Source organism: Oncorhynchus kisutch, linkage group LG4 (genome assembly GCF_002021735.2).
Source record: "Oncorhynchus kisutch isolate 150728-3 linkage group LG4, Okis_V2, whole genome shotgun sequence".
NCBI classification, from domain to species: Eukaryota; Metazoa; Chordata; class Actinopteri; order Salmoniformes; family Salmonidae; genus Oncorhynchus; species Oncorhynchus kisutch.
In genome coordinates this window covers 80,059,982-80,083,963 of record NC_034177.2, presented here as the reverse complement: position 1 = coordinate 80,083,963, position 23,982 = coordinate 80,059,982, and the positions used below count along the sequence as shown (strand labels likewise).

The following is a 23,982-nucleotide window of genomic DNA, read 5'->3' as shown; positions in this document are numbered from 1 at the left end:
GTGATAGGTTTCGTTGCGAAAACCTGTTACTATCGATGTTCCCTAACAGATTTAACGTGGCCTTCATTCGCTATTCGACTGCATGAAGATGATATGCATGTCCCTGTTCCTGCCCATTTGATAAATGGTTATTCTAAATCGAAAGACAAGATTCAATTGAGAATAGTCCGATGGGTGAAAATATGATCAGTTGATGAGAGAACAGCTGTGGAGCCTGAGGCAAGGAACAGAGCGCAAGCTATTTTTCTACTTTCTCAAATCATCAATAGCCTATAGTTATACCATGCAGCCCTTGGAATGTATTATATATGTTTTGACTTCTAAGGTTTGTATCATTCACAACTAAAGTTGCCAAATAACTCTAAATCTAGTTTTAAATGACCACTTTTATGCTTGATATAGCCACTTCATATGCTTGACATTTTATTCAGCTCAGTTCAATTCTATTCTTATTACTATGAAATGATATAAAATAATTGCATGGGACATAAGAATATATTGTCAGCTAAATGAACAAGCCTACAGCCTATGGTATGGAGCATAGCCAGATAACTAACCGTAGGCCAACTCATTCTGTTCTTCTGAAATACATGTTCATATCATGTTTCTTTAAACCTGGCTAAAATGAATAATGGATGTATTGTGATGGTATATATTAAATGTATTTATTATACTTTTATTGAAATGTAGACGTTCCAAAAGGTGCACATCAGCTGCTTGTATGCCTGGAGATACTAAACGTGTTTATGTTCATTAACGGTCAATTACCTGAACCATGATACCAGTCTTTTGAATGACAATAACCAGACAAAATGTAATGACCGTCACAGCCCTACCTAGAACACATTTAGCCTGTTATTTAATGGTTCCCAGAATGTTTCATTGTGTTGTGGGTACAGTCTGGTGACAACATTGTGGGGACATCACAAAAGATACGTTCTCAAAACACAAAAACTGTCCAGTTGCGTGGATGATTCTACAATGTTTCTTTGCTACTGGCGACAACAATGTCACACTATTTTGACCAGACAGAATCAGATAGATGGGCTACAAATACAGAGGGGATCTGTTTTTCTCACATGGATGCTTTCTCCTGTGAGGTACATTCAGCCTCTTGCGAATTGAAGGTAAATAATTAAACTCAGAGACAAAAAAACATAAAATAATTAGTACATTTCCTGGGGAAGCCTGGCTTCCCTTTGCATCCATGAATACACTCCAGCGCATTTTATCTTGTTTTGCCTGTCCTCAGGTACTTTAACAATATAACATTTTCTAAATGTTCTTGAAATTATTACCTAATATTACCACAACATGCTCAGCTGTAGCTCCTTAAAGCAGATTGGAATACATCCCCATTATGTTTCTCTCCAGATTTAATGGCAATTCACATTTGAAGGTGATATAGAGACACATGGCATTTTCATTTCATTAATAGTACATTGGAACAGCATTTAAATAAAACAGATAACCATATTGTTTCATATGTTGACAAAGTGCACATGTGGGGTTGAACCTCCAGTGACTGGTTCCCAAGCCAGGTATTTTATCCTCTTTGCCACCAGGCAACCCCTGAACGTTTGCATAAGTGTTCAGACCCTTTACTCCGTACTTTGTTGAAGCACCTTTGGCAAAGATTACAGCCTCAAGTCTTCTTAGGTATGATGCTACAAGCTTGGCATACCTGTATTTGGGGAGTTTCTCCCATTCTTCTCTGCAGATCCTCTCAAGCTAAGTCAGGTTGGATGGGGAGCATCGCTGCACAGTTATTTTCAGGTCTCTCCAGAGATGTTCAAATTAGGTTCAAGTCCGGGCTATGGCTGGGCCACTCAAGGACATTTACAGACTTGTCCCAAATCCACTCCTGCTTTGTCTTGGCTGTGTGCTTAGGGTCGTTGTCCTGTTGGAAGGTGAACCTTCGCCCCAGTCTGAAGTCCTGAGTGCTCTGGAGCAGGTTTTCCTCAAGGATCTCTCTGTACTTTGCACAGTTAATATTTCCTTCGATCCTCACTACTCTCCCAGTCCCTGCCTCTGAAAAACCTCCCCACAGTATGCTGCTGCCACCACCATGCTTCACCATATGGATGGTGACAGGTTTGCTCCAGACGTAACACTTGGCATTCAGGCCAGTCTTTATTTCATCAGACCAGAGAATCTTGGTTTATCATGGTCTGAGAGTCTTTAGGTACCTTTTGGCAAACTCCAAGCGGGCTGTCAGGTGCCTTTTACTGAGGAATGGCTTCCGTCTGGCCAGTCTATCATAAAGGCCTGATTGGTGCAATGGTGCAGAGATTGTTGTCCTCCTGGAAGTTTCTCCCATCTCCACAAAGGAACGCTGGAGCTCTGTCACCTCCCTGACCAAGGCCCTTCTCCCTTGATTGCTCAGTTTGGCCGGGCAGTCAGCTCTAGGAAGTCTTGGCAGTTCCAAACTTATTCTATTTAAGAATGATGGAGACCTGTGTTCTTTGGGACCTTCAATGCTGCAGAAATATTTTTGTACTCTTCCCCAGATCTGTGCGTCGACACAATCCTCTCTCAGAGCTCTACGGACAATTCCTTCGACGCCATGGCTTGGTTTTTGCTCTGACATGCATTGTCAACTGTGAGACCTTATATAGACAGGCATGTGTCTTTCCAAACCTTACTGGTAAATTGTGTTATTATATTACCTGGAAACCTAATGAGAACTTTTGGGGAATGTTCTGTGGTAGTTTACAGATGTTGTGCCTAAAGGTTTAGTGAATGTAAGGAAAACATTACTGGTACATTGTGTTATTACTAAGCTAAGGATCCTGGGACTAAACACCTCCCTCTACAACTGGATCCTGGACTTCCTGACGGGCCGCCCCCAGGTGGTGAGGGTAGGTAACAACACATCTGCCACGCTGATCCTCAACACTGGAGCCCCTCAGTGGTGCGTCCTCAGTCCCCTCCTGTTCACCCACGACTGCATGGCCAGGCACTACTCCAACACCATCATGAAGTTTACAGACGAAACAACAATGGTAGGCCTGATCACCGACAACTACGAGACAGCCTATAGGGAGGTCAGAGACCTGGCTGTGTGGTGCCAGAATAACAACTTATCCCTCAATGTAACCAAGACTAAGGAGATGATTGTGGATTACAGGAAAAGGAGGACTGAACACACCCCCATTCTCATCGACGGGGCTGTAGTGGAGCAGGTTGAGAGTTTTAAGTTCCTTGGTGTCCACATCACCAACAAACTAACATGGTCCAAACATACCAAGACATTCGTGAAGAGGGCACAGCAAAACCTATTCCCCCTCAGGAGACTGAAAAGATTTGGCATGGGTCCTCAGATCCTCAAAAGGTTCTACAGCTGCACCATCGAGAGCATCCTGACTGGTTGCATCATTACCTGGTGCGGCAACTGCTCGGCCTCCGATCGCAAGGAACTACAGAGGGTAGTGCATACGGCCCCGTACATCACTGGGGCTAAGCTGCCTGCCATCATATCTACATGTACATATTACCTCAATCAGCCCGACTAACCGGTGCCTGTACATAGCCTCGCTACTGTTATTTTTCACTGTCTTTTTACTGTTGTTTTTATTTCTTTACTTATCTATTGTTCACCTAATACCTTATTTTTAACTTAGAAATTGCACTGTTGGTTAGAGCCTGTAAGTAAGCATTTCACTGTAAGGTTGACACCTGTTGTATTCGGCGCACGTGACAAATAAACTTTGATTTGATTTGTTAATATTATCTGGAAACCTAACTTTTGGGGAATGTTCTGTGGTGGTTGCAGATGTTGTGCCTAACATTTTAGTGAATGTAAGGAAAACATTCCAAGGATATTTAAATGAAGACAAAAAAAATCTATATTAAATGTTACCATGCTAATGTTAGGATTTTATCTAACGTTACGATCTAACTATAACTTAAATGGGAATCTTAGCTAATGTTCCCGGTTTGTTGGGAAGAGTCCAAGAAAGTTAGCTTCACAGAGAAGAATATTACACATTTAAGGAGAAAAGCTTAAAGTTAACAGATGGCAGACTTCAGGAATTGATCCAGGAATTGATCCAGTATTAGAAACGTGCTAAAATGTGTCAGCCTACGTAATTGTAAGTAGCTGAAATACATCCTTTAAGTCAAGTTATCAAAGCTTGTTGATCTGTAAAATGTATCAAAGATTCACTGAAGGTTCAGACAGAGGTATCCTGCATCTTTGAGGACAAACATAGAAAAGAAGAGTCAAGAACCAAAGTGACAAACATGCAGTTTGTGAGGAAGTGTTTATGTGGCATTGGTGACAGGGTGGCAGTTTTGCTTGCGTGTGTGCATGTGCGCATAGAGGAAACAGGAAACAGAGCTTTAGAGGTGGTGACAGAGACGCAGAGCTCTTCTGACCGTGCCTGTCTATCAGTATCATGGTCTATGTTGCATGACAAGCCTTTAGGTCACTACATGGATATCAAACGACTCAGTTTTACAACCTTTGGTAGTTCAACCTTTTCCTGCACAGTCTAAAGCGGTGTTTCTCAAACTTTTTGTCCACCAGGGACAGGCAAGATGTGGTACTTCCTTCTTTGAGGGCTTACTTTTAAATTCAATCAGTGTTAGCTAACTATGAGGGATTGGTGCCAGTCTACGGACCGGAGGTTGAAAAACATTGAACTAAAAGGTCTCCAATCAGTGTGGATGTCTTCAACAACTGGAATCAGGGATTCTACATGAATACATGTCTCCAGGTTTTTATTTTGGAGGGGTGGATATTGCGGAATTACAACACCTTATGTTTCAGCCTTTATAAATCAACCTGTGAATGTCATACGCATGTTCCAGCATTTGGAATTTTTAGAATAACCGATCATTCCCCTGTTAGCTTATAGATCACCACTAGAATATTTAATGTATCAACATTTAAGAATGCAGTAACGGTATTCTGCAGGAATTCAACAAATTAAATCATATTTTAATCTGCATAGCTACACTTTAATTGCTGAAAAATGCACAGATACTCATGACATCTGTGTTAATTTATTAAGCATTATACAACAGGTGGGTCAAATCCTTAATGCTGATTGGTTAAAACCACCTTCCAGTCGGTGTCCATTCTACAAGTTACCACCGGCTAAATCTATGATGTTAAAATGCCTATTTACTCTGATCTGACAGCCCAGAGCTGTTTTCATGTCATCTGACCAAAGCACCAGTTTCAATCCAAGTGCCAATAACACTACAGGTGTTAACATTTGTTAGATGACGTGAAAATAGAGCTCTTTGGCCACGCACACCAGTGGTGGGTTTGGTGTCGAAATGAGAACGCATGAGCAGAAAATATCCCCATAACTACTGTAAAATATGTTGGTGGATCTTTGATGTTATGGGGCTATTTTTACTTCCACTGGTCCTGAGGCCGGTGTTGAGTTCAACGGAATCATGAGCTTTACCCAGTACCAGGAGATTTTTGCCAAAAACCTGGTTGCCTCTGCCAGGAAGCTGAAACTTGGCCACAAGTGAATCTTCCAGCAAGACAATAACCCCAAGCACACATCAAAATCCAGAAATAATTGGTTAATTGGCCATAAAAATATACATCAGGTCTCCGGACTTGAAACCCATTGAAGACCTGAGGTTTGAATTGAAGAGGGCAGTCCATAAGTGCTGGAAGGATCTGGAAGGATCTGGAAGGATTCTATATGGAGAATTGGTCAAAGATATCTCCCAACTCATAAAAGATTTTAGAAAAAGGCTCAGTGCCATTATGTTCATAAGGGGTGTCAATAATTTGACCCCATTTAAATAAATAAAAAATCACTTGTTAAAGTAAATCTATTTCTGACCTATTATTATTATTTTAATGATTTATTTAATACAGTAATTTTTGCTCATCATCATCATCAAGGGTGACAATAATTTGGGACCCCACTCTAGCTCTACACATTCATAATACAAAGAGTTGACTTTTTCAACAGGCTATTGTGCAGCTTTAGCAGGGAAGCCTTTCTGTGGGCTGTCAGAAAGACTATGGCGAACTAACAAGGTTTAACAAGACTGATTAGGTTGATAGAACTGCATCTGATTGAAAAAGGTCAGCTCTCTCTCTTACATACAAACTTTCTGTGCTTTATTCTGCAAAATAACAATAATCGTATCCCTTACTCATTGGTTCTACTACAAGGGCAAATGGAGGGTTTGGTCAGTTTTCTGTGTAAAAATCTGTTTGAATTTCATGCTTATTCCTTTCCAAAGAAATAGGAATCCAAACCCTGTTTCTTCAGAGTAAAGTGTGAAGGGTGTCTCATTGAGTAATAAGGCTGTCATAAGAAGAGCTGCAGAAATATTTTCTTTACACCATGTAAATGAATGTAATGATTGCACAATGAACAATTGAGCTAATTTAACAGCTTATTATAGCTGTGGCAATTTTCTGGAAGATGATAGCTTTGAGACAGTGATGCTCCTTTTTTCCAAACCAAACACCACCTATAACATTCTGCAATGCCAACAGTATTTGACAAAGTACTCTATTTGAGGCCAGAGGGACCACAACAAAATTATCGCCTGAAATGGGTGCCATGTTGAAATTGAGTTTCCCATCATTGTAGCAGGAGATAGCAGTTAACACAGTTTAAATTACATTTCTCTCCCCACTTTAGAGTGCAGCTACACTGGTTTGTATTGATTTTACCTATCTGCCAAGTGTGTGTATTTGTGTATGTGCAAAAGCATCAGTTTCATCACAGGACGCAGTGATAAAGTGTTGTCACTATGATCTATGAAAGCAGACACAACTTATCTCCTGACAGAAACACAGTGACTGGAGTGTATCTAAACACTGATGTATAGGATACTGCAGATATACAATACGATCATTTTCCGTAATGATGTTTATACAAAAAAAAACAGACATTGTATAGGGGAGAGTGGGGTAAGTTGTTTCAAAGGGGTAAGCAGAGCCACCTTTGTTTCTAGGAAACCATACACAAAATGTATATTTTGACCAAATATTTAGGAAGAGGTCATCATTTCATGGAGTCCATAAAAGAAGCAACCAGATGGAAAATGTAAGGTCCAAATGATTCAATACATCAGATAGGGTCTCTATACATTTCATCATGAGGTCCTAAACCTAGCAAGAAAGTGCATCCTTGTAGCTGTGTGGGCTAATATAGTCAAAATGTTTGCTTTGGGGGCCTCCCAAGTGGCACAGCGGTCTAAGGCACTGCATCGCAGTGCTAGCTGCGTCACTACAGATCCTGGTTCGATCCCAGGCTGTTTCGCAGTTGACTGTGACAGGGATGCCCATGAGGTGGCACACAATAGGCCCAGCGTCTTCCTGGTTAGGGGAGGATTTGGCTGGCCGGGTTGTCCTTGTCCCATCACTCTCTAGCGACTCCTGTGGTGGGCCCGGCGCAATGCATGCTGACACGGTCGCCCGGTGTACGGTGTTTCCTTCAATACATTGGTGCGGCTGGTTTCCGGGTTAAGTGAGAAGTGCGGCATGGCAGGGTTGTGTTTCGGAAAATGCACGGCTCTCGATCTTCGCCTCTCCCGAGTCCATACGGAAGTTGCAGCGATGGGACAAAACTGATTACCAACTGGATATCACGAAATTGGGGAGAAAAAGGGATATATTTTTATTTTCTTATTGTTGAGCCAATGGCAAGTTGAGCAAAATGAAGTGTCTTCTTCCCAGGAGTAATACAAGGCATTATTGCTGGAATATGAGGTAACCACAGCGCCTGGCCTATGTTAAAAGCGTACACAGTGTTTGTTAGGTGTAAAGCCTGTGTTAAAATATGCATGTGATGAATTATGTTTGGGAAATAAAGATATGCATGGTTTTAAAAAAGTAGTGGTAATATTTCATTCAGTACAGAAACTTGTAGGTAGCTTAACTAACCCTGTCCTGTGACTCACCTTACTCCATACCTAGGGTAAGTTGTGGCAAGACCCCACTTTTTTTGGGACAAGCTATGTTTACATACATTCTGATTATTTCCAGGAATACACAACATCCAGAAATATATGGAGATATCTTTGTTAGAACGAATACTACATTTCTCTTGATGGAGTGATGCTGAATGCAAAGAATGGCTCAACTTACCCCAATCCCCCCTACAGTGCTTGCATTCACACACACAAATGTGCCTAGAATGCAGTATGAAGAGGGTATTCATAGTCTTACTCAATGTAGCTTTCCAAAGCAAAACTGTTACTGTAAAATTGTGTCCATACCATCCCTATCATTAATTGCACAAATATGAAATTGGCTCATTTTGGTGCGATAAACCTTATTGTCAAACAAAATGTTGAGCCATTCTTAGCGAAAAAGTCCCCATGGCAACTTTAAAAATCCTTTGTCCGTTAATTTGCTATAAAATAGTATTCTGACAGAGGATTTGAAGCAGGGCTCAATGGGACTTCCCTGCATGAATAAAGATAAAAAATGTCTGCATGCTGTCTGCAATGTGAAGCATATGTGACAGAATATTATATCATTACGTTGTCACTGCTGCCTTTGAAGATGATCAGATACTACACAGGTCCATGTGACTCCAGTGCTCCTCTCTACTGTAGCTCTCTCTCTCTGTTCTCTCTACTGTATACTAGAACTCTCTCTCTCCTCTCTACTGTAGAATAGAGCTCTCGCTCTTCTCTCTACTGTATACTAGAGCTCTCCCTCTCCTCTCTACTGTAGAATAGAGCTCTCTTCACTTTACTGTAGACTATAGCTCTCTCTCTCCTCTCTACTGTAGAATAGAGCTTTCTCTTCTCTTTACTGTAGACTAGAGCTCTCTCTCTCCTCTACTGTAGACTAGAGCTCTCTCTCTCCTCTACTGTAGACTAGAGCTCTCTCTCTCCTCTACTATAGACTAGAGCTCTCTCTCCTCTCTACTGTAGACTCCCTAACTTCTTAGTGGACAGATACAGATGTAGGATCTTCATTTGCCCCAGTTTGCTACGTCAGGATACATTTTTGTAAGGGAAAATCAAGTCTGAAATTTCAAAGTGGAAATTATAAACCTCAAATAGTTTCTCTCTCTCACGCTCTCTCTCTCTGGACAGGACGGGTGCTTGGACAGGATGGAAGGTAACACCTGGAGCCATGTTACTAGGGGTGCTTGGACAGGATGGAAGGTAACACCTGGAGCCATGTTACTAGGGGTGCTTGGACAGGATGGAAGGTAACACCTGGAGCCATGTTACTAGGGGTGCTTGGACAGGATGGAAGGTAACACCTGGAGCCATGTTACTAGGGGTGCTTGGACAGGATGGAAGGTAACACCTGGAGCTCGGTATGGCACGGGATCAAAGGCAGTGGAAAGAGACCTGCTCTGCTCTTTGTGTGTGTTACTGTACCATTCTCTTGGCAGTGAGAACCTAATAAGTACTTCTGCGATAGAGAGTGTGTGTGTGTGTGTGTGTGTGTAACAGCCACGTCATTGTCCCTCTGGGTATATGAATGCATCAGCAAATCAATATTCCATATGATGTGACAATAATATGCTAATGTTCATATTCGGAAACTGCAACTAGCCACAAAAAGTGATTACACAGTCTACAAAATATACCGTACCGGTACTATACATTAAACATGCATCCCCAGGAAGAATGGCTGCTGCTTTGGCAAAAGCTAATGGGTATCTGAATAAACCAATAAACAGAATCACTGACAGAGCAGTGGTGTTATAACAAGACCGGATGGAGAGATTCAGGTGAAACAGGGACAAAGGTATTAACACACATAATGTACTTCAAAATATTTTAGAATGCCTAAGATTGGACTTTACTGTAGGGGGCCTTATGAGTGCATTCATAATACTTTATAACAGCAACATAACACATAAAGACAGGACACCTACAGTAAAGAGTCACCAATCCTAGGCATCCGAAAGTCCTAATCTTTTTAAGTACATTGTGTGTGTTAATACCTTTGTCCCTGTTTCATCTGAATCTCTCCATCAGGACTTGTTATAACACCACTGCTCTGTCAGTGATTCTGCTTTAAATGGAATCAGCCAACAGCTGTCTTTCTTTGAAGACAATTTACAGACAGTTGTCAAAAACCCTATAATGCTCAGGGCCAACCGTTGCTATAGTGACAAGACAGCTGTATAATTCCCCTGTCAATGATGTGATCTTCGGCTGCTGCCAATAACAAATCACAGCAGTTGGTAAAAATAGAATCGTACCGAGTCTGACATTTTTATAGCGAATAATGAAATAGTCTGTCAGGGTTTAAACTGAATAGAATCATACAGTAGTCATTCCACTTGAATCTTCTGATGCCTTTCCAAGCTTCTTTCTATTCAGAACAAAACCTACAGCATGACCTTCACAATACACAAACCCCAACTCTTGGATTGTGTCTCCATCGTTAAAGTGTATAGAATCCCTACTAGGACTTCATTTATGCCACAATGGTGCACAAAACAACCTTGGAGCTCTGCAGGTTATGAAATGGAAACAAGGAGAGAAACCAATTCAGTATTGTAATGCACCTGTACAACCGTTGTACCTCTCACCGTCTCCCTCTTTGTCTCTCACCATGGAAACGGAGGCTGAGGTGCAGGGAGTGCATCTGAACCTGTTGTTCACTGGGTGCTGTAAAGTAGTGAGTGAAACAGGGCCTGCGTCCCAAACGACACCCTGTTCCCTATGTAGTGTACTACTTTTGACCAGGGTCCATAGGGCTCTGGTCAAAAGTAGTGCAATAGGTAAGGAATAGGGTGCCATTTGGGACGCACACAGGGTGTAAGAGCAGCTGAGGCAGATGGTGCTGGAGGTAGTGAGTGATTGCAGGGGGATTGCTCGGCTCAATTGATCCTGCCTAGTATATTTCTCCTGGTTCTCCTGCTGCAGCTACTCCTAGACAACTGAGAGCCAGCCAGCCATATAACTGGTCTACGGTCTGTGCCCTATATGGCATGCATGTGTCAGTCTCTGGCTGTCTTTAGACGTAGCCTTGCGAAATGGATGGATGGAATAAAAAGGATGGCTAGGTGATGATCATTCCCTAAATGTTGCCATAACCACTGACAGATATGATATGAATCTCACCAGGTGAGATGATTCATCACCCCTGAATTAACGTTTCAAAGAGCTCAGGAGTGGCCAACATTTGTTATTTGCATACAAATGCTCATGCTGTTGTGATGCAAATATAATGATGCGAAATAGTGTCAGAAAATGGTTTTGGGGACAGTAGAGTGTTTGCTGTGCTCGCTGTTTCCTGGCTGGATGAAGTGCAGGGCCATCGATTCAGACAGCTTAAGGGGACATGATATAATGGGTTGGTCAAATCAATTCAAAATAGAGACCTTAAAAGGCCATTAAAATATATATATTTCTCAAGCAATAATTTTGCTAGGACTCACTGGGAGTGGTCTGAGTGGGGAAGGGAATAGCGCCAAAGTGATGGAGGAGCCTAATGTGATGTAAATGTGAAAACTAGCTGATATTGACAGAGAGGTTTGGAATGCTCTTTGTTATTGGTCTATTAAATTTATACCGCCTGGTGACGTCACCAGGCAAGCCAAAACTCCACCGATGAAAAACCTGCTAATTAAAAGTTCCTATGTAGATTGCATTTTCAACAAGCAACTATCAGGAAATAACAACGATCAAATTTGACTTTTACAGTGTTAGTTTCATCAGCTGTGGTACAATATGATACAAAACAGAGGAAAAACTGAATTTTGACTGCCTTGGCCTTTTAGGGTCAGTGGAGCCCAAATGTATGATGGGGTGAACATGACAATATTACCAGATCGAGTTGCTCCAGTGTTCTGTTTATATAGAATCAATGAATTCAATTCTAACAACAACATCATGAGACTTGAGAGCATCATTTATTCATTCAGAATGCTACCACAAGGGGAAAAAGCAAACATAAAGGAACCTTAACCCTTAGATCTGTTTCCCAAACCTCTCAGAGTTCCCCCAGACAGTCCAGAATGTATTCCAGAATCCAAAGCTGATTCAAATGGTCACCTAAACATCAAGCCCATCTGTTAAATCAGCGGCGATAATTCTGGAATACATCATATGTGGACTGGATGGGGGTACTCCAGGAGAAGATTGGGAAATATTGCCTTAGATCCCATGTACTCACATCCGATCATCATCATGGCGACAGCGAAGATCTTCTCTCCATCGGTGGTAGGGGCGATGTTTCCGAACCCTATACTGGTCAGAGAGGTCATGGTGAAGTATAGAGATGTGATGTAGACCGAGTCTTTGTTGGGGCCGCCCTCCCATTTCCCTGTCCCGCTGGCGTTGAAGCGGTATGGAGAGCCCACCGTCTCCCCCAGCATGTACAGCCAGCTGTCTGTCCGCAGGATGCCCGTTTCCTCGTCTATCACCTCATAGTCACCAATACTGTACCTGTTATAGTCAGTCAAGATAAAAATATATTCAGCCACTCTTGGTAGAACAATGGAAGTTTGCTTTAAAAAATGTATCCTTTATTGTTAAAGCCTAGTTAGACAACCAACCAGGTGATACAGGTTAGGTTGAGAAGAGAAAGAACCATGTTAGGGGTAGGAGTTAGGTTTAGGGGTTATGGTTAAGGGGTAGGGGCTAGGTTTATGTTTAGGGTTAGGGGTTAGGTTTAAGGGGGATGGGAAGGGATAGGTTTCTGTTTAGGGGTAGGCTTTATGTTTAGGGGCTAGGGTTAAGGGGTAAAGGAAGGGATAGGTTTATGTTTAGGGGTTAGGGGTTAGGTTTAGGGGTAGGAGTTAGGGTTACGGGAAGGGATAGGTTTATGTTTAGGGGTAGGGGTTAGGTTTAGTGTTAAGGGGTAAGGGAAGGGATAGGTTTATGTTTAGGGGTTAGGGTTAAGGGAAGGGATAGGTTTATGTTTAGGGGTTAGGGTTAAGGGTTACGGGAAGGGATAGGTTTATGTTTAGGGGTAGGGGTTAGGTTTAGTGTTAGGGTTAAGGGTACCTCTACAACACAGGTCAGAGGTTGGTTCACTTTGCTTAGGGTATTAAGAAAATAATGCATGTCAATGCTGGTGAGAAACAGACAGGCACTTCTCCCACATGACATTGTCAACACTACAGAGCATGGCGGTTTTTAAAGGCGCTGTTTCTCAACCCTGTTACTCATTGACTCCCAAGTCCTTTTGTTTTGTATTTTTGTTCTAATCCACCGCTAGGACATCTGATTCAACTTGAACACTAATCCACAACTAATCTTCTAGATTAATTAAATTAGGTGTGGTAGAACAAAAGCATGCCACAGCTGGGGATCAGAGGGGGATGGATTAAGAAACACTGAAGAAATATGCAATTAACAAATACAGTAGTCAGATTGTTTTGACTACTGTGATCATATATCAAAATATGATAAAAGTGTATTTTGAAGGGTACCAACGTAATGGCTTCCTACCACATGAATAACTCCTATAACAGGTTTTGCCAACCCTCTCCTTGGGGACCACCAGACGGTTTACATCTTTGTTGTCTAATCGTCAAGGCTTGACTAGTTCAAATCAGGTGTGCCAGTTTAGGGCTACCGCAAATATCTGCAACATCTGGTGGTCCTGGATGAGAGAGTTGGAAAGTACTGTCATGACACATTAAAGGCAGACTCAGCGATATGACGTAGATGCACAATGTGAACAGCATAGTGGGACAATTTCCGCAAATAAGACCGTTGAAGCAGGAGCTTAAACTTCTCCTGTTTTGTCCCGTACCTACCATGTTGTAACAGCGTGAAGTGAACCTGTGCACATGCTCAGATACTTTGTGTGACTGTGTGAGAGCAAAGTCTTGCATGTCGCTATTGCAATGCTGCTCGTGCCAACATCATTTCACTGAATCTACTTTTAATATACAGTAAATCAGTCAGAACAGTACCAGATGCAGGCTAGCCAGTGGGCAGCCAGGCCAAAGACACACACCAACAGGACGAGGACGGCGGCTCCATACTCAATGTAGTGGTCCAGTTTACGAGCTACCCTGCCCAAACGCAGCAGCCGGACCACCTTCAGAGAACTGAACAGACTGCTGATCCCCTGAGAGAGAGAGAAAGAGAGAAAGAGAGAGAGAGAGATTTAAATAATGTCTCAGTTCTATGGAAACAGTAGGGTTGTCCTGTATTTTAAGAGCCATTACTTCAGGTGCAAACAAATACCAGGATTAACACAACTGCATCATATTTTTACCCAAACCAACTCAGTGAGTTTGATAATGAAAGGCCTACTTGAGTGACAGCTCGATGGTTCCAGTTCTTCACGTTCCACAAATAAACACAGGTAGAAGGACCATGCAAACAGAATGAAACAGGGGGACGAAGAAGAAAAGAAAGAAAGTAGTGAGCATGATCAAAACCGAAAAGAAGATCAAATTTAAAAAACTAAACATATACAAATTATTAGGTAAATCACAATGTAAAATGGATAATGTGATAAAAAATACAAAAAGTTGCGACACTAAACCTAATCTCTGTTAGACTTGATTTTTATTACTACTGTGGTTTATTGAGCATGTTGGAATGCGACGGACATGTTACCTAGTAACAATTTCAGTTGACCAATTTCAATGCACATCCCAAAATATTACAGTGAAGCTGCAAATAAACTCATAAAAAAAAGAAATGTCCCTTTTTCAGGACCCTGTCTTTCAAATAACATTCGTAAAAATCCAAATAACTTCACAGATCTTCATTGTAAAGGGCTTAAACACTGTTTCCCATGCTTGTTCAATGAACCATGAACAATTAATGAACATGCACCTGCGGAACGGTCGTTAAGACACTTACAGCTTACAGACGGTAGGCAATTAAGGTCACAGTTCTGAAAACTTAGGACACTAAAGAGGCCTTTGTACTGACTCTGAAAAACACCAAAAGAAAGATGCCCAGGGTCCCTGCTCATCTGCGTGAACGTGCCTTCGGGCATGCTGCAAGGAGGCATGAGGACTGCAGATGTGGCCCAGGGTCCCTAAAATAAATTGCAATGTCTGTCCTGTGAGACACTTAATAGAGCACTACAGAGAGACAGGACGGACAGGTGATCGTCCTCGCAGTGGCAGACCACGAGAAACAACACCTGCACAGGATCGGTACATCCGAACATCACACCTGTGGGACAGGTACAGGATAGCAACAACAACTGCCCGAGTTACACCAGGAACGCACAATCCTCACCAGACATTACCGGCAACAATGTCGCCTATGGGCCCAAACCCACCGTCGCTGGACCAGACAGGACTGGCAAAAAGTACTCTTCACTGACGAGTCGCAGTTTTGTCTCACCAGGGGTGATGGTCGGATTCGTAATTATCATTGAAGGAATGAGCGTTACCGAGGCCTGTACTCTGGAGCGGGATCGATTTGGAGGTGGAGGGTCCGTCATGGTTTGGGGCGTTGTGTAACAGCATCATCGGACTGAGCTTGTTGTCATTGCAGGCAATCTCAACACTGTGCGTTACAGGGAACACATCCTCCTCCCTCATGTGGTACCCTTCCTGCAGGCTCATCCTGACATGACCCTCCAGCATGACAATGCCACCAGCAATACTGCTCCCCCTGTGTGTGATTTCCTACAAGACAGGAATGTTAGTGTTCTGCCATGGCCAGCGAAGAGCCCAGATCTCAATCCCATTGAGCACGTCTGGGACCTGTTGGATCTGAGGGTGAGGGCTAGGGCCATTCCCCACAGAAATGTCTGGGAAATTGCAGGTGCCTTAGTGGAAGAGTGGGGTAACATCTCACAGCAAGAACTGGCAAATCTGGTGCAATCCATGAGGAGGAGATGCACTGCAGTACTTAATGCAGCTGGTGGCCACACCAGATACTGACTGTTACTTTTGATTTTGACCCCCTCTTTGTTCAGGGACACATTATTCCATTTCTGTTAGTCATATGTCTGTGGAACTTGTTCAGTTTATGTCTCAGTTGTTGAATCTTGTTATGTTCATACAAATATTTACACATGTTATGTTTGTTGAAAATAAATGCAGTTGACAGTGATAGGACGTTTATTGTTTTTACTGAGTTTAGGTCATTTTTGTAAGGATCTGTAGACCTGTAATTTCTGATAAGATGACATGGCTGGAGACAGAGGAGATGCGAGGCCATGGAGGTGGTCGAAGTCACAAATTGAATACCGAATTTTTCTGGATACATGCATTTACATTCAATATGCAAGATGTGAGCGCAAGATACATCTTAGACGCAAGGGTATAGTACATAATGAATTGCATGGCAATTCCGCCTACAGTTTGGTGATCAGAGTGGAATGGTATAATAACCTTGGGGTTTAAAAGACAAACAGCTCAAAGGCAGTGAGACAATTATTCTTCTGTCTCAAGATTATGTAGTCATCCTGATTTCCGTATACATGCATCATTGCAGACGTTGGCTGAAATGAAACTGATGCAACTTTCAGTTGAACAATGAGAGCAGAGAAACATCTGCTACTATGGGTACAGCTTGAGCCAGTTCAAGGTCGGATTGTCACGAGTTGAGGCCTCTACTGTGTGATCTGGGGCCCAGAGAACGATGGAGAGACCATTTTAAGATATATGTGTGAAATTATGCAGGTCACTCATGATATGATTGCAAGCAAAGATATGTAATATGTAAGCATCTGATTGGAGTTGTCCTCCGTTCTCAATAACTCCTTTGATTAGGCTCCACCCTATACGATCTCAACTCTACTCCGTCCCCAGATTACTGTGGCTTTTTAGCTGCAAACTGAAAAAACGTTGCTATTCCTAGTACATGTAATAGAAAGTCAACATTTCCACTTGATTATTTGTAGTGGCAGTTTAGACTCGAAACAGACACGTTCGCCATAGACTGCTGTCACGCCCTTAGAGATCCTTTTTATGTCTCTATTTTGGTTTGGTCAGGGCGTGAGTTGGGGTGGGCATTCTATGTTTTCTATTTCTGTGTGTTTGGCCGGATGTGGGTCTCAATCAGAGGCAGCTGTCTATCGTTGTCTCTAATTGAGAACCATACTTAGGTAGCCTTTTCCCACCTGTGTTTTGTGGGTAGTTGTTTTCTGTTTTTGTGTCTGCACCAGACAGAACTGTTTCGGTCGTGCTCTTTGTTGAATTGAATGTGTTAGCTAACTTTCAAACTAAACATATCTTAGTAATGCTGTACTTATCCCTTGTAGGTATAAAGCATTTTTTTCAGCAAATTAACAAGATTCAACAACAGACATAAACTGAGTTCCACAGACATGTGACTGACATAAATGGAATAATGTGTCCCTGAACAAAGGGGGTGTCAAAAGTAAAAGTCAGTATCTGGTGTGGCCACCAGCTGCATTAAGTACTGCAGTGCATCTCATCCTCATGGATTGCACCAGATTTGCCCGTTCTTGCTGTGAGATGTTACCACACTCTTCCACCAAGGTACCTGCAAGTTCCCAGACATTTCTGAGGGGAATGGCCCTAGCCCTCACCCTCCGGTCCAACAGGTCCCAGACGTGCTCAATGAGATTGAGATCTGGGCTCTTCCCTGGCCATGGCAGAACACTGACATTCCTGTCTTGCAGGAAATAACACACAGAACGAGCAGTATGGCTGGTGGTATTGTCATGCTTGAGGGTCATGTCAGGATGAGCCTGCAGGAAGGGTACCACATGAGGGAGGAGGATGTGTTCACTGTAACGCAGTGTTGAGATTTCCTGCAATGACAACAAGCTCAGTCCGATGATGCTGTGACACACCACCACAGACCATGACGGACCCTCCACCTCCAAATCAATCCCGCTTCAGAGTACAGGCCTCAGTGTAACGCTCATTCCTTCGACGATAAACATGAATCTGACCATCACCCCTGGTGAGACAAAACCATGACTCGTCAGTGAAGAGCACTTTTTGCCAGTCCTGTCTGGTCCAGCGACGGTGGGTTTGTGCCCATAGGCGGCGTTGTTGCCGGTGATGTCTGGTGAGGACCTGCCTTACAACAGGCCTACAAGCCCTCAGTCCAGCCTCTCTCAGTCAATTGTGGACAGTCTGAGCACTGATGGAGGGATTGTGCATTCCTGGTGTAACTCGGGCAGTTGTTGTTGCCATCCTGTACGTGTCCCGCAGGTGTGATGTTCGGATGTACCGATCCTGCGCAGCTGTTGTTACACATCTGCAGTTCTCATGCCTCCTTACAACATGCCTAAGGCACATTCACGCAGATGAGCAGGGACCCTGGGCATCTTTCTTGGTGTTTTTCAGAGTCGGTACAATGGCCTCTTTAGTGTCCTAGGTTTTCTTAACTGACCTTAATTGCCTACCCTCTGTAAGCTATTAGTGTCTTAACGACCGTTCCACAGGTGCATGTTCATTAATTGTTTATGGTTCATTGAACAAGCATGGGAAACAGGGTTTAAACCCTTTGCAATGAAGATCTGTGAAGTTATTTGGATTTTTACGAGTTTTCTTTGAAAGACAGGGTCCTGAAAAAGGGACGTTTATTGTTTGCTGAGTTTAGATGGTTCACGTGAGCAAATGTACAACCAAAAGTACTAAAATTACTTGATGATCAAGCCCTTTAATGACATTAGGCCACATGAATCCCCAGTCATACGGAAATGTATATGTTGTTTTCCCTGTCCATAGCAGCTGGCTGGACAGAGTCTGGTTTCCCCTGTCCATAGCAGCTGGCTGGACAGAGCCTGGTTTTCCCTGTCCATAGCAGCTGGCTGGACAGAGCCTGGTTTTCCCTTTCCATAGCAGCTGGCTGGACAGAGTCTGGTTTTCCCTGTCCATAGCAGCTGGCTGGACAGAGTCTGGTTTTCCCTGTCCATAGCAGCTGGCTAGACAGAGTCTGGTTTTCCCTGTCCATAGCAGCTGGCTGGACAGAGCCTGGTTTTCCCTGTCCATAGCAGCTGGCTGGACAGAGTCTGGTTTTCCCTGTCCATAGCAGCTGGCTGGACAAAGTCTGGTTTTCCCTGTCCATAGCAGCTGGCTGGACAGAGTCTGGTTTTCCCTGTCCATAGCAGCTGGCTGGACAGAGTCTGGTTTTCCCTGTCCATAGCAGCTGGCTGGACAGAGTCTGGTTTTCCCTGTCCATAGCAGCTGGCTGGACAGAGTCTGGTTTTCCCTGTCCATAGCAGCTGGCTGGACAAAGTCTGGTTTTCCCTGTCCATAGCAGCTGGCTGGACAGAGTCTGGTTTTCCCTGTCCATAGCAGCTGGCTGGACAGAGTCTGGTTTTCCCTGTCCATAGCAGCTGGCTAGACAGAGCCTCGTTTTCCCTGTCCATAGCAGCTGGCTGGACAGAGTCTGGTTTTCCCTGTCCATAGCAGCTGGCTGGACAGAGTCTGATTTTCCCTGTCCATAGCAGCTGGCTAGACAGAGCCTCGTTTTCCCTGTCCATAGCAGCTGGCTGGACAGAGCATCGTTTTCCCTGTCCATAGCAGCTGGCTGGACAGAGCCTCGTTTTCCCTGTACATAGCAACTGGCAGGACAGAGCCTCGTCAGGCTGACAGTGAATGTCCTGGTGTCTGTCAGCATTAACCATGGCGCGAGTTGAGAAGCTGAAAGACTAGAGGCCGACAAAGTGCTGTACCTGCATATACAATAGACTTGGTGCCTCTCACAGTCCTGTTAGCATCAGCCTGTTAAGCACCACTGCAGCACTTTATACCACCGACACAGCCAAGTCCTTCATCCACCAACAACTCACAAAGGGACACATCAGGACGCTACCACAGATGTAGGCACAAACGGAGGCATGCACACACACAGTACTCGCTCCTAACTTGAGTCTAGTTTGGTTTGTCTAAATGACAACTGAAGGTAGCAACCGTTTGTAGCCCTAGGCCACATGTAAACACATTCCACGAGGGCTGAGTGTCTGGGGTTTTTCACTCCTCCCTTGTACTTGATTGATGCATGAAGGTCACTAATTAGTAAGGAACTACCCTCACCTGGTTGTCTACGTCTTAATTAAAAGGAAAAACCAAAAACCTGCAGACAGTCGGCCCTCTGGAGAATGAGTTTGACACCCCTGCCCTGGGCCTATAGGGGCAACAGTGTGTGTGTGTGTGTGTGTGTGTGTGTGTGTGTGTGTGTGTGTGTGTGTGTGTGTGTGTGTGTGTGTGTGTGTGTGTGTGTGTGTGTGTGTGTGTGTGTGTGTGTGTGTGTGTGTGTGTGTGTGTGTGTGAGTGAGAGAGAGAAGTGTGCACATTGTGCAGTGCATGCTAATAATGAAGGTGACCTGAGTAATCAATAGGCCTGGTAGTGTATCATTATCCATCTGTAAATCTGTTGACACCGAAACCCTGCATGGTACAATGAGCCAGAGATGTTATAATTCAAACTAAAAAGGTGCTTAAATGGCATTTACGTGCATTGACCCTCTATTACACCCTGTGCTTTCACATATCCAGTAGCGTCAGAGGCCGTATTCACTAAGGGAGTGAACGTTATTAATAAACGTTATAATAAAAGGCTTGCATGGAGAAAATCGGACCTCTAAAATGGCAATGGATGGCCTGCTCTATAAGCAGTGAATACCTCCAGGGCTGTATCTACTAAGCGTGTCAGAATAGGAATGTAAATCTATCAAGGATATAGTTCCACCTGTCCATATAATCATTCATTCATTCTGATCTAAAAGGCAAAACTGTTCCTATATTTATAGATTTTTTTATTAAACCTTTATTTGACTATATCAGCACTCCTACTCTGAGACTCTGAATACGGACTCAGATCTGTCACGAGAAATAGCTTGAGATCAGAATGGACCTGAACAATATTTAAAGACTTCAAAGAAACACCAATATCATGTTTTATTCAATGTTACTATCCATTAGATAGACTTGGCACTGTTTTTAACAATAATTGGCTGTGGAATTTATTGTGAGAAACTTTAGAGGTGCCGATTTGGCTTAAATCGGGGGAAGGGAAATGGAGTGTATTGATTGTGGGGCGGCAGGGTAGCCTAGTGGTTAGAGCGTTGGGCTAGTAACCGGAAGGATGCAAGTTCAAATCCCTGAGCTGACAAGGTACAAATCTGTTGTTCTGCCCCTGAACAGGCAGTTAACCCAGTGTTCCTAGGCCGTCATTGAAAATAAGAATTTGTTCTTAATTAACTGACTTGCCTGGTTAAATAAAAAAATATAAAAAAATGTATTGTATCTTAAATGACTCCGGGTTACGGTTCAGCTTCCTGTTTGGTCAGAGCTCCATTTGACCAATTAATGTTAGACCTCTCACACACACACATCTGAGATGTACTCTTTGTATATGTGTAGGCCTATGTACATATTCCTATGCATAGCCAATCACACATTGGTTGGTAAATGTTCATACATACGTAGATCCAGTCCTGCAGCTGCACGTCTGGCTAGCGCCGCTGCTAACACTACGGCTACACTTTGAAGGCTACGCTAATTCTAGTTCTATGGCTGTAGCTGTGCTAACGCTATGGTACAGCAGCTATCCCCTCCACCAGAGATCTCATTTACATGACGACAGGAGAAATCCCGAATCCCTTGACACATAATTAAAGCTGACGTCAAACCAGGCGGACAAGTTATTTTTAGAAGAAAGAAAATCTATAGAAAAGGGGAGATAGAGAGAGAAAAGACAAAGATGATTTTTTTGTTTGTCTCTTTGCATCTCTCTCCTTGCACGTTGAGAAACTAACACTGCCTTTCAGTGAGACGGCTGTCTCCAAACCAAATGCTGTACTGATGGCTAGGGGTAGAATTCACATGTAAAACACAAAGAATTAGGCTTAAATTGCAGACTCTTCTCCCAGCTCCATATTATGAGATCTTCTTCACAAGCAGGGTTAGGGAGCAACATATTACAAATAATCCGTTACATGTAAGAGATTACAAAAAAACGGCAACTGTAATCCGTTACCAGCAAAAATGTTGTAAATCAGATTACAGACACTTTAAAAACTAGATGATTACTTTGAGGATGACTTTTAAATTCAGAAAGGATGTTTGAAAAAAAGATCTTTGACACTTCTCTGTTTTCTCAATGACATTCAAATCAGAATTGAAAAAGTTTTTTTCCACCTGAGTGAGTCTGACCACAAGTCAGAGCCCACTATGACGACACACCACATGTATTTGATGGATCATAGGAACAGGCTTTTGTAGGCTACAGTCCAAGCTATGTCTTCCAATGGTGCGACTGCTGTCGGCATCCAAAGATCATCCAAGTTGAATAACCGCTTGGCGGTAAAGATGACAGTAGTGGTGTAGTCTACACCGATATGGATATCATGTATTATTGATATCTACAAAGCACATTGATGTGAATCACACTGCTGCCCTCACATTTAGCTATTTGCGCCTGACGGATTGTGGTTGTTGTGGATGGCTTGTTCACAAATCGAAATGTATATTTGAACCCAATAATGGTTCAAATCAAGAAGTTTAAGCTGCCTATTAATCATTGTTTTTGAAACCAGTGGACACCCAGAAAAAAAATGCCTTTTGCAACAGCTGCATAGTGTGGATCCCAGCCTATAGAATAAAGGTAGGGCTTTTATTACTCAATCTAATTCATGCTGATAAAAAAAATACATCCATAGACCTAATGCTCAAACTCACAGACTTTTGCTTGCCCCTTTTTAAGTCTCTGTAGTTCCTACATCAGTTTTTGGATTTATAAATTATATAATATATATATCATTTAATGGTATTATTATTATATGTAGTAGAAAGTGATGGGTTAGAAGAAGCCTACATAACCAACCCATAAAGTAAAATATAACATCCATATACGGCCAGCTATATAAACTTTAACATTGATTTGTCCTGCAATAGATGTCGTTCAATTGGTAACATACATTGTCTTCTTCTAATGCCTCTTAAGGGGAAAGTAATCTAAAAGTAACTGAATGTAATCAGATTACGTTACTGAGTTTGGGTAATCCAAAAGTGACATTACTGCTTACAATTTTGACAGGTAACTAGTAACAGATTACATTTAAAAAGTAACCTACCCTACCCTGTTCACAAGGTAATAATGGAGGGGACAATATGACTAATTACCCTCACAGTGACCTCGATCTGTTTCCCAACCCTTCCCCTGAAGAGAAAAATGTATGTCAGCCAGCTCATTTCAAAAGGAAAAGAGAGTGACAGACAGGGTATAGATAACTGGTATCGTAGTGTGTGTTAGACTTTGTGGATGTGACGACTAATGAGGAATTCTATTTTGGTATGCAGATATTTTGCCACTAATCATTTGGACCAATCACGATTCACAGGTGTTCATATCTTTCAAATTTTCAAGGGGAAACATTTGGCCCATAGACTTGCCCGTAACTTGCAACCAGAGAGGAGGGATGCTACCGCTCTGTTTCCACTCTTCCTTCTAGGAAGTTTTATAACACATCTTCGCACAGAACTAAATCCAGCATCTGACACAATTACGCAAGGTTTTTGTTCTGGGTTTTCGAGATTAGGAACTCAGAAATGTCTGTTACTCATACCCAAGACACTCTGGGACTTACAATATTTTATTATTCATCTAAGGTTGGTGTCAATTCTATTTCAAGTCAGAAAAAAAAATGAAAAGTTCAATTCCCATTTGCCTCATTCAAAAGCAATATCAGTTCACTCCATGAATTGACTAAATTCAAATGGAACCCAACCCTGTGCCTCAGACATGTTTACCTTGACTTACAGATCTGAAACAGGTGTTTCCAAATCTATCGATACCATCATCACCATGGGGTGTGTGACTACTGACACACTACAGAATTATCTGGTAAGGAGACTGACCCTAAGTAACCAAAAATTACATAGCACTTCATAGATTTAAAATGACAGCAATACACTGAGGGTACAAAACATTAGGAACACCTTCCTAATATTGAGCTGCCCCCCCTTTTGCCCTCAGAACAGCCTCAATTTGTCAGGGCGTGGACGCTACAAAGAGTCGAAACCATTCCACAGGGATGCTGGCCCATGTTGACTCCAATGCTTCCCACAGATGTGTCAAGTTGGCTGGATGTCCTTTGGGTGGTGGACCATTCTTGACACACACAGGAAACTGTTGAGCGTGACAACT

At 42.7% G+C, this 23,982-nt stretch overlaps 1 protein-coding gene across 1 annotated transcript in view; it reads right to left on the bottom strand.

The window, feature by feature from the left end:
- LOC109888825 (potassium voltage-gated channel subfamily H member 1-like) overlaps window positions 1–23,982 on the bottom strand; it is an 88,475-nt gene that overhangs the window by 47,557 nt on the left and 16,936 nt on the right. The window contains exons 8-9 of the mRNA XM_031823753.1: window positions 13,845–14,002; window positions 12,095–12,366 (exon numbers count right to left, since the gene is read on the bottom strand). Coding sequence (XP_031679613.1) covers window positions 12,095–12,366; window positions 13,845–14,002 — 430 coding nt within the window. The remainder of the gene's footprint in view (window positions 1–12,094; window positions 12,367–13,844; window positions 14,003–23,982) is intronic.